At 40.5% G+C, this 12,058-nt stretch overlaps 1 protein-coding gene across 1 annotated transcript in view; it reads right to left on the bottom strand.

The window, feature by feature from the left end:
- Positions 1–2,554: 2,554 nt before the first annotated feature.
- Positions 2,555–12,058, bottom strand: part of TXLNB (taxilin beta) — a 43,728-nt gene continuing 34,224 nt past the window's right edge. Inside the window, exons 8-10 of the mRNA XM_004368871.3 lie at positions 7,418–7,510; positions 4,968–5,063; positions 2,555–3,444 (exon numbers count right to left, since the gene is read on the bottom strand). Of these exons, the coding sequence (XP_004368928.1) occupies positions 2,683–3,444; positions 4,968–5,063; positions 7,418–7,510 (951 nt within the window). The 3' untranslated portion in view covers positions 2,555–2,682. The remainder of the gene's footprint in view (positions 3,445–4,967; positions 5,064–7,417; positions 7,511–12,058) is intronic.

Below are 12,058 nucleotides of genomic sequence, written 5' to 3'. Positions count from 1 at the left end.
GTACCACCACATAGAAAAAAAAAAGTAAAGTAAAAAAAAAAAACACTACTAGAGAATTTGGGAAGAGAAATATCATTTTAATAGATAGATGAATTATAGTTATTTAATTTAGAAAACACCAACAACTCCAGTATTTCTGGAAAGTAGACTTGGCATGTCTAGACATAGTTATGTGAACAGGATAAAGAATAGAGATTCCTTCTTCACTCAGACCTTGAGAGTTATTGTCATCATTCATAAGGCCAAATTCTAACACAAAGGACTGTAATAAAACATGCTTGGAGACAAAAGTCTATACTAAGCTTTGCAAATTTTAAGCAAGTTATTGTGTCTGAAACTCTGCTTCAGATATAGATGGTAGTGAATAAGTGGTGCTATGGAAGTCTTTTGGATGAAACAAATGGGTGTTAGAATATTCAGTTTACTGGATTTTGGCTCCTCTGCTATCAGTTTCTCTTGCTAAACACTCAGACTGAGACTTTACCAAGATTATATAACTGTTCTTGGAAATTCAGATTCTGTAAATAGTGAGAAAGGAGACCCTCATGGATTGTTGTGGTGAATATTTAGCTCTGAATTGAGTGAACGTTTACATGTCTAAGATTTCCAAAAATGCTGAATTTGGCTGCATACCCCGTGGCTACAATATTTTAAGCCTTTAAAATATATGGGTTCTCCAATAATGACATGCTTTTTTTCCTGATTATTTTTTCATGACTAGCATTTTTGTCATTACCCTCACTGTCTACTTCAAACAAATTTTATGCAGTTTATAATTCTTGCAGCATATGGTTGCTGCCGACAGGCGCTTTGCGTGCCTTGGCGAACAGCCACATGCAACAGCAAAGAGTGATTTCCTGGGTGAGTACAGAGAATCTTGCTTTTATCCATTTTCCTACTTGTGTTCAACTTTAATGTAGGCTTGGGTTAGACCTTTTTCATCCTTTCCTTTTTCCCTCCCTCTCCCCCTTCCTCCCTTTCTTCCTTCCTTCTTCCCCTTCTATCTCTCTGCCTTTTGTTTGCATTGTTTCATTCTTCTCTTACCCTGTTGTTGTTAGGTGCTGTCTAGTTGATATCAACTCATGGTGACCCCATGTGACAGAGCAGAACTGCCCCATAGGGTTTTCTTGGCTGTAGTCTTTACAGGAGCAGATCATCAGGTCTTTCTCCCATGGAGCCACTGTAGGGGTTCAAACCACCAACCTTTCAGTTAGCAGCCGAGAGCTTAACCACTGTGCCACCAGGGCTAGAGTAATTTATGCCATCAGTATTTTTAGAGATCTTGTTAAGCAGTAATAATGTAAAAGTCATGTAGAAAACACCAGATGTTTCTAGCTTGTGCTTTCTCCTGAATCGTCACCTATTTTTCCAGTCGTTTTGAGTAGGGGCCCATTTGTTCTCTGCTTTGTACTTCAGGCCTACAGAGAATTCTTCAAAGAAGAAAATATGCCTCATCGCTCATATTGAGGCCTTATGTGGATTCTATTTTGGAGAAATAACAGCTTTTATTTAGTGTTTATTGAGATGAGAGCTGGGTGTAATTTCTTGCCTCAAAGAAGGGGTTTGGTAAGAAGGAGCGGATGCTTTGAGAATATAGACTGGGGCAGTGGTACCAAGAGGTGGTGGGGGACCCTCTGCAGGGAGCTGCAGAGGAAAGGGAGGCAGTAAACTGAGGAGCTAGTAGGGTCAGGTGAATGTTCTGTCTTGAGACAGCTCTAGCATAGAGGCAGGAGCCCAGAGCACAGCCTCTTCCAGTCTGAGGCTCCGCAACTCTCAATCCTCTAGCTCCCTTTTCTGCTCCCAACCCTTTCTTTGCAGCCAGTCTATAGCTGCACTATCCCCTTTCCTGCTGAGGGCCTCTTGGCCATCTCTGTGTCCAGGCTTTTTGCACAGACATGTCAAAGTCTCTACCGTCATTTGATCAACTGGTTGAATTGTTTGACCTTCCTTTGGGTTACTTATTTTTGCCCAACATACCAATGGTCTAAATATATATGTTCTGAACCTGCTTTTTCTTGATAATCTACTGTAGTCCCAAGTGTAAGTAAAAGATGATTTTTTGACTAGCATCTAAATATTTTGCATAGAGACGAATCCAAAAAAGGGTGATAGAAATATATAAGTAACATATACATCTGTATATGTTTATAATATATGTACATATATATCTATTCATACACATACACACATGTATATATTAGCACACATATACATATGTGTACTTTTGCACACACACACGTGTCTATATTATGTATGTAGTGTTTAAATGGAACCTAGATATCCATTACTTATTATGAAACTTATTATATGATGTGTGGAAATAACTAGAACATCACATTTTTCAATGTTTTTATATTGTAGTGGAAGTCTTTAAACACCAGGTCTTAAGAAATTGAATTAAGTACCTTTTTAATGGCAAATTAATATAAATATACTATTGCTATTTTTTGTTGCCATTTGGGAAAATCATACTACCAACAAGTGTTAAATAGAAAAGCTCCAAATCACTTATAAATTGAGAACAAAGGGCACAGGCTGAATGTGCTCTGCACAACATTTGAAAATGTCTTGATCCTAATTAAGTCTCTTCCACCTGACATCCCTAGCCCTTTATATCTCTTTCAGATCTGTAATGTGAAGGTGCAAAGTCAGGAAGAACAGCTTCAAAGGGCATGATGAGGCTTAGTCTACTCCCTCCAGGTTGGTGTCAGCCACTTTGGGCAGCTGGGGCCCTGCTGAAGACCCTGCTGGCAGTTCCCCAGCTGCTGGTGGTGGGGGTTGCTCACATCCGGGCACTCCAGCTAAAACTTCCTCACCTGCTGGGAGTGCTGGAGCAGGACCATTTGCCTCCATCACTGGTAGGGAGGCCTGGGCTGGGGACAGTGGGGTCTGACCAGAAGTTTCTGCCTCTGGCTTCTGGGGTTGCTCATCAGCCTCTGCTCCAGCAGCGAGGCCCTCACCACAGACCTCTGCTCCCCCAGCTTGGGAGTCAATGGTCTTGGGGAGAGTTTCTGCCTCATTACCTCCTTCGGCCTTAGCCTGAGGACTTTGGGGAGTCAGGGGGCTCTCTGATTCGAATGAAAGAAACAGAGGGGGTTGTTCTGGCTCCTTGAGGGCAATGACACTGCCTCCTTGAGGGCTGCCTAATTCTGGTTGGATTGCTTTGAGTTGGTCAAAGGCAGACTCTGGATGATGAATTACCATGAAGGCTGCGGCCAGATTTTTCACAGCTTCTTCTACCTTCTTGGCCTCTGCATTGACCTCTTCATTCACAGACACACTTGACTCTGGCTCTTCATTGGAAGGGTCTTCCTTTTCAGGCATTTTCGCTTCTCTAATTTTTTTGTAAAGTTCATTTCTCTCTTCTTGTAAAGCTCGACAGAGATTCTCCAGCCTCCCAATTTTCATCACGAAGCACTCGTATTCTTTCGCTCTCAGCGCTTTCTGTGATTTGAAAACAAACACACACATACAACAGCATGAAGAGCACAATTGTCAGGATGTTCTCTGGAGACAAACGAAACCATTTGTGCTGGAATTTGTCTATGAGGCTCCAGGCCTCAGCCACAGAGTGGTAGTTGGACAGACCCTTGGTCAGGATATCACTTTCATTTTTGCATTATGTGCTAGAGACTCTGGGAACATTCATTCTAATTGCCATATCCTTTTGATTACCGTAACCTTTTCTTGAGGTCTCTGGGTGGTGCAAACAGTTAAGTTCTCGACTACCAGCCGAAAGTTTGGTTGTTGAAACACATTCAGAGACACCTTGGAAGACAGGCCTAGTAATCTGCTTCCAAAAGGCCACAACTTTGAAAACCCTATGGAGCACAGTTCTACTCTGCACACATGGGGTCGCCGTGAATTGGAATCAACTTGACAGCAAGTAACCGCAACAGCAACAACATTCTTTTTTTTTCACAAAATAAAGATGGCAAGGCTTCTTTCTGCTTCTGTCGAGAGCCTCTAAAATCTTAAAGTAGAAGCATCTTCTGCTTCTAAGACTTAGCAGAGGTGAGCAAAGCCTTGTGGCAAAATGACTAAGACAGGACTGGGACTTGACCTTCACAGCCAGGCCTTATCTGCTGTTCTGTAGATAAGCTGCTAAATGCTCATCCCAGCAAACATCTGCATTTATGTGTTGATGAATAATAAGCATATCTCTTTGGAATTCTTGCAATTTGGGATAAATTGTTAGAACAGTAATTATAACTAGAGAAACTCACTACACACGTAATCTATGATGCTGGCACCTCAAACTGTTCAATTTTATTTCTTTTCTCTAGAAATATTGGTGTGTTTGTGCTTGAAACTGGTTCTCATCATCTCACCCCCACCCAACCTTTGTGCTACTCTGTACCCTATAAACACATTTAAGACTCTTTTTGCCTGTTTACATGAAGATACCCTTACCTTTAAGCTGTAAGCCCAGCCTATTCAGTGCCTGGCATAATATCAGTATTTAAATGCTTGTTGGAGGAATTAAAAAATATATCTGTATATCTATCCATAAAAGAGCGCGTACTGTGGGTGCCTGCACTGGTTGGTATCTTCTGTCTGTACATTCATATCAGTTAATTTATTCTGTACCTTCTATGTGCCCTGCTCCAGGGAAATTCAAAACCAAATAAGACACTCTTCCTACCTTCAAGGAATTCGTAGTTCAGTGGAGTAGTGCTGCTCTGGAACATGCTTTTGAATCAGTAAGTAAAGCCTGTGCCTTAGTGTCCCTAAGTACCTTGTAAGTCTGGGCTCCTTTCTAAATTACCTTTGCTCTTATTAATTTTATTACAATTTAATATGTCATGTCCCAAAGAAATTCAGCTCTTTTTTTTCAAATGCAATCATTTGTATTTTATAATTTTTTTCTATAAATATTTTGGCTCCCCCCAACCCTGAGGTTGTCAAGTTGATTTGGACTCATAGCGAACAGGGGAAAAACCAATCTATGTGAGAAATTTGCTCACCTCTTCAATCATGTCCAAGAGGGCTTTGTTACAGTTCTCAAACCGGGCTTTCCACGTGGCTGTGTCTTTTTCCAGTTTCTTCATTTTCTTAGTTGTCTACAAAAAATGGAGTGCTTTAATGTTAATCTTGAAGTGTTAATATATCAAAGAAGTTATTAGCTACATATGTGACATCAAGAAAAGTCCCTTTGTTACCAGCCGCGGAAGAAAACAATTGCTCAATGTCAAGGAATGAAGATGGGGGGAGAGTTATGATTTATTCCTGAATCTTTTTGGTTGATGAGGAGCACTTCTTTGCACCGGAGCCAATTCAGGAAAAAGGAAGATTACTTAGGGGTGCACTGTTTTGTTGTTGTTTTCTTTCATCTAAAATAAAATAGCTTTACTGAGTCCCAAGAATATATTATTTACTTCACTGAGTAGAAGACTATCAGTGAGAAAATGGCATGGCTTTTGAGCCATGAAAATGTTGATCTGGGCACATTTGACAAGTAGCCACACAAAGGCAACTTTCTATGTTTTCAGCCCTTACATTGGGTAGAGTTCTGTAGAGTTCATAAAGTGTGATTACTCACACATTATCTTATTGCATCTTGGGAACAATCCCACAAGGCAGGTTCTGTTTTCATCCCTACTTTATAAATGGGAAAACTGAGTATCAGAGAGGTGCAGTAATACTCAGGGGAGTTAGCAGAAGAGTGGTGCTAGAGTTATTTCATTCCCTTTAATGCAGCATATACTTGTTGTTAGGTGCCGTCGAGTTGGTTCCAACTCAGGAACTGTATGTACAACAGAACGAAACACTGCGGGTCCTGCGCTATCCTCACAATCCTTGATACGCTTGAGCCTGTGGTTGCAGCCACTGTGTCAATCCATCTGGTTGAGGGTTTTCCTCTTTTTCACTGACCCTCTACTTTACCAAGCATGATGTCCTTCTCTGGGGACTGGTCCCTTCTGATAACATGTCCAAACTACGTGAGACAAAGTCTGGCAATCTTTGCTTCTAGTGTCTGTTTACCACCTGGCCTTAGGCAGCGGGTGAGGGATACAGAAGTGAATCAAATACAGCATATTTTCAGCCCGAGACTCATGTTCCTGGTTTGTAGCATCTCCTCTTTGCTTGGATGTAGCGAAAGACAAGGCATGTAATCAGGACGTTTTCCTTGGCTGTATTGCTGCTGGGGTACTCATTGCTCTGTGCTCAGCTGTCTTAGACTGGGTGCCCATGGAGGCCAGAGGCAAGGCCCAGGGTACTGTCAGCCCCTGGGCTGTACGGAGAAGCTGGGTGAGCCTCGGGTGGTTTTTAAATTTTAATCATATCTTAACTGAGTTATTAGCTTATGAACTTTTTAATGTTATCACTCCTTTAAGAATTTGCTGAAATCTACAGCCACAGTTCAGAGAAATGCAAATATGCACACTGACATAGATTTTTTTTTTGGTTAATTTCCAAGGAATTCTCAGGTTTACTACTGAAGTCCATAAATAGACCCCAGATTAAGAACTCCTGCTCTAATACTCATTCCAATCTGAAAATGCTATAATTTTAAAATAAAAACATTTTAAAATTTATAAAGCTATCCTGGACTGGGAAAACTGTAACTTGTAACACGTTAAGAAAATCTTAAGTTTGCACCCTGAATCATGAAGTTTGTCATATGATTTTACAAAAATATTTCTAAAAGGAAGATTTCTACACTTAAAAATGGTTAATGCCAATGCCTGTTCAGAAACATAATTGCGATACTGATTTTGTATTGGGGAAGCACTGAGTAGAAGCAAGATTTAAATACTGTGTCCAATAATAATGTTACTACCATTTTAAGATGCTAAAAAAGTTAAAAACCTTTTTTAAATATATTGGTTCATTTGAACTTCACAACTTTGTGAAGCAGGCAAGTGAAATAGTAGCTCCATTTATAGGTAAAGAAAATAAAATTCAGGGAAATTGAATGAATTGCCCAAGGCCACTTGATGAGGATGTGGTATACCCAGAAATTTGAGTTCAATTTCTATCAGTTATATCATACTACATATCTCCCTTTCCAAGAAGAATCCTATAAGATGATATCTTCTACTCTAACAGTCTACTCTTGTATTAAAGTTGTTCTTTTTCTCTTCAGAAGATTAGGTATTTTTTTACTTCAACACTTAATGTTAAATTGCTAGCACTTTTTTTTTTTTGGTAAGCTATCCATGGATTAGAAAAAGAACATGTTCTTTCTTAGAGTTAAAATATATCCTAGCTGTTTTTGGACTTTTGGACTCTTGCTAAGATTAATTTACCAGGTACTTATGAAAAAAAAAAAATTACGACACAAACCTCATCCACACCTTCATTACTTCATGAAATGCACTGAAATATCTTAGTGAGAGATAAATGAACTCAAAGGAGAATTGCCTGTCAAAATAGAAAACTCAATATTTCATGGGTTATAAGCAATACTCACTTTATCCATTTCCTGTTTGAAAGTGGCAAACACCTCATTGCTTTTTGTCAGTGTGCTCTGGAACTCTTCAAACCTTCCAGAGTAGAGAGTAAGCTGCAAACAGAGAACAGAGTGGATCTATTTTAGGCCTGCTTTCAGAGTGCTTCCAGAACAAAACAGCATGCCATTGTTCATTATTTGAAAAGAAAAATGATTTAAGGAAATTCACAGTACAGTGTTGGGAATATGTTCCGTGGTTATGATTGAAGTAGTTCTTTAAATAAAAATGAAATAATCTAATGTCATTACGGTTTCATAATATCATAATTTTTACCAATAAGCATTTATCGAGCATGACCATATGTATTGAGCATATAGTGTATGTATGAAGGTATTTAATATGTGGATTCTGTTTTTGAGGGGCCTGCACTCCAAATGAGAAGACAATCTCAAAGACAATTTGACTAGAAGACAGTGAGCAAAGTGCCAAGAGAGTTAAATGAAGTGGATGATTAGAGAAGGTGATCGTGGTAGGTGATCATGTAAGCCAAATTTTTGTGGAGAAGGCAAGCCTTGAATTTGGTCTTGAAGGAAGGGAAGAATGTAGACAAATGAAAAGAAGTGACAAGGGAAATGTGGGCCAGACAGGGGCGGATTACCCAATTAGCAAGGTAAGCACAGCTTACTTGTGTTTACTTATTAATCTGTAGTGAACAATTTCACGTGGATATGGTGAAATCCATGTGAAATTGTCCACTACAGACCAGTAAGTGAACACAAGTAAGCCCATGCTTACCCTTGCTGACTGGGTAATCTGTCCTTGTCAGGGATTGTAAATTTGAAAAGAAGCTTTGATTCTGTAGGAAGGTGCTGTGGGATTGGGAAAGAGATAGATACCAACCATACATAGAAGCAGAATCTTTGATGTGGTGAAAAAATGTGAGACTGTTCACTACAGATGATCTGGTAAGCAAGGTAAGCACTGTGTTTACCTTGCCTGTTAGATAATCCACCCCTGGGGCCAGATTAAGACTAATCCTTGTGCAGGTTGTGCACTACCCAGTGGTGCCACATCTAAACAATTGCCATTCCATCTTAGACATTGTAGTTTCATAAATTTACTAATACAGTATTCTAACCCATAGCAGTTCAATGTCTCTTTTCAGCAAAATCAGTCTATTACATCAGTTTTCTACAGATGGAAGTAAGACGTCTTGAGGAAGGGATGCCTTCCTCATCGTATGCGTTAGGAATGGCGAATCCATGGCGAATCTGTAGCTCACCACTCTTACTTCCAAGGCTTGCATTTGGGGTGGTATTGGGGCAGCACAGGGGAGGAAACTGTGCAAATACTTGATTGTTAGTGAGAGTAGGCAAAATTAAATCTTACTTTAATATTAGGATACCATGTTTTAAGTGAGTGGAGATTTAATACGAATGGGTGAAGTTGGTAAAACCTCTACATTCAGATGAGTCTTTGGTACGCTTAAGTGTCCAGAACAGGCCCAAATTCTCAGATAAGCACAAAAATGTCTTTTGTGTGAAAAAGCAAACTGGCAGCATCCAGCAGCAAAGAAGAAGCAAAAGCTGCACTTGGTAGAGGGGGAGGTTGGATTATCGGCCAGAAGGAGGGCACCAACTGACCCGCTGGTGGTGCCTGTGCGACGATCATTTTGAAAGCAGAGAGAGCACAAATGAAGGAAAGCCAGCTGGTTAGATGGTTCCCAGTTCTGGGGGTAGATGCTGGAGGGAGTGTGTGTGAGTGAAACAGCAACTTGAACCAAGAAAATTTGCTACCTAGAATGGCTTATTCCCAAATGATTCAGAATAGCAGAGGTTTTATTGCAGTTAACAACAACAACAAAATAACACAAATCCTTTCCACAGGATACAGATTTTCCATAGAAACATCAAACAACAGCTGGCCATCATTTTATAATCACTCATTAGCACAGTGAGTGTGCCACAGAGCTTGGGGCAACCCTGGTGCTCTAAAATAGTTTCTCACGATTCCTTGCTATACGGTTTAAAGGAGATCGGTAAAGGGACACCAGGGAATTCATGGCCAGGAAGGTGCCCTAATGTTTTACACACACACATACACACTCACACACATACAAGGTGCATAAAATAATACATACTCTTATTATGTGCAACGCACTTTTTAAGGACATTTTATTCAATTCTGATTCTTTTTCTTTGCTGGGATCCACTAAATTGATTTCAGGGCCCACCAACGGCTCACTGTTCTCAGTTTGAGTCATTCTATCCTCTGGTTAGCTGCCGTGGAACTGGCTACCCGCACAGCACAATATCCATTGACCTGGGGTGGGAACAACTATCCCTAGACGATCCTGTTCAACTTCTATCACAAAATTCCTTTATTTGCTTTCTTGACCAGGCCCCTTATGAGAACCTCTCTTTCTTACTTTCTCCCGCTTCTCTTTCCAACTTATCAGTAATTCCAACAGAGTTACATGGGGGTCGTGGATGCAGTGGTTTCCTGACCTGGTCCCCGAAGCCTGCTCTTGCAGCCCCTGCAGCTGTAAGCTGCAGTCAGGTGTGGGCAGGGGTGAGCACGAGTGCGGTCCATCTCGCACAAGCATCTTTTTCAGTATCAGAAGAAGCTCCCACACCAACTCCTGGCAAGTTCTCCTTTCTTTGGGGAGGAAGTTCTTTTTGGTGTATTAACTGGACAGATTTTGCTTCCCTTCTCCATGTTTTCTTGTTGCTGGCTTGTGTCCTGGAGAAGACAGCCACACCCAGAGTACAGAGAAGTAGTATCTCCCTCAGCACCACCCCCTCTAGGCTTTTTCTAGTGAGTGGGCTGATATTCTGCTTTTCTTTCTACTTGATCTCTTTGTCACAGGTGGCAAAACACGTGTAGATTACGAACTCCTCGGGTTATCAGCTCTAACGCTCTCTTCTTAAACTTCCTGTTTACTTTATAGCTGTTTGTTCAGCAGTGTTCTCCCTCTCACTGTTACGCTGACACGATGCGCGTTTGGTTTGATGGGTCATAGTCCTCTCTCACTTTGGTGTTTCAGAGAGGCAGGGAAGGGACATCCAGAGGTCATCCACAGTATTTCTCCTGCCAGAGGCAGAAAGAGAAGCAAACTTTTCCAAGGTTAGGAATAACAATAATTGCCTCAATATTTCATTTTTAAAGGGGCTGAGCAATACACACATTCTTTTCACTGAGCACCAAATTTTAATGACAAACATTCAAAGTGTATAGGAAACAGAACCCGGCCCAGGAATTCTTAGCAAACCTGTGAGATGTGGTTGGGGAACAGTTCAACGACAACAGTAGTTGCAGAAGGATCTGCCCTCATCCTATGTGGATAAGGTGAGGACTTCTGCTTTTAAGGACTGTGATTACATGTTTTTAACAATTTACTCACTGATCTTTCCCCTTGGTAGTCTTTTGTGTCTGTATTATCTGTCAGATATTGCTGACTTTCCACATCTACTACCATATTCATCCTTATTGATCCAATGAACACTCTATTTGTAGTGACAGTTGTATGCCATTGATCATCTCTGACATTTACTCTATTGCCTTGATTTGTATAATTGAAAGCCAGACATCTCTTCCCGAAGTGAGAACCATGCCCCAAACTGGCAAGCTGTTGTCTTATAATTGAAAAGTGACTTAACTCTAGGAAAACAGCACAGCTCATTCTTGATATTTCCCTTGCTCAGGCCTTGGAAATGAGGACTAAGGCCTTCTCCTCCTGCCACGCCTATTCCTTTAAAGATAGTTTAAAATCCAAGGAAATGTTTTGCGTGCTATGCAAAATGATCTGTGATATTGATTGTTTTTTGGGATTTTCAAGTTTTTAAAAATTTGTTGGTCATTTTAAAGAGGAACTTAATTACATGTTAATATACATAAGGATTCAGATGCCTCTATTTTCGTTTTGATGATTAAGTAATTATTGGGATTTTGAAGAACCATAAAGATATAAGAGAAAGACAAGGGAAAGTTCTCACAAACAGAGGCTGCCCAAAGTGTCTGTGCCATGGAAAACAGGGCAAGGGAGGAGAAGGCAGGGTTAACTTAGCCTTGGACCCTGCTTCTTCAGCCCTGTTTCTTCTCTAGAGCCATCAACTGGAGCTGGAAAGGGTCTTAAGATCATCTTTTCCAGTCATTCTCAATTTTTTTTAGCTAAAACCTCCTTTTTGTCCCATATATTTCCCTATATAGATCCCCACCTATGCGAGAGACTCAAGTTCCATTCCTGGCCAATGCACCTCATGCGCAGCCACTGTGGGGGCCTGCATGTTGCTAGGATACTGACCAGGTTTCAGCAGAGCTTCCAGACTGAGATGGATTAGGAAGAAAGGCCTGGTAAACTATTTTTGAAAATCAGCCAATGAAAATCCTATGGATCGTAACGGTCTGATCTGCAACCGTTTGTGAGAATGGAGCAAGAAGAGGCAATATTTGGTTCAGTGGTGCATAGGTTGTCATGAGTTGGGGACCACCATCTCCATGGCAGCTAACAACAATGTACTAATTAATAGCTAGTATTATATTAACATTATTATTATCACTAATAATTGTAAGTTAAATTAGGCAGGGATTTTTGTCTCTCTTCTTTATTACTGTATCTCTAACACCTCGAGCCATGCCTAGAACTTAGTAGGTGCTCAATA

This window comes from Trichechus manatus, unplaced genomic scaffold (assembly GCF_000243295.1).
Source record: "Trichechus manatus latirostris isolate Lorelei unplaced genomic scaffold, TriManLat1.0 scaffold00002, whole genome shotgun sequence".
Lineage (NCBI taxonomy): Eukaryota > Metazoa > Chordata > Mammalia > Sirenia > Trichechidae > Trichechus > Trichechus manatus.
This window is presented reverse-complemented; position numbering and strand designations above follow the sequence as displayed.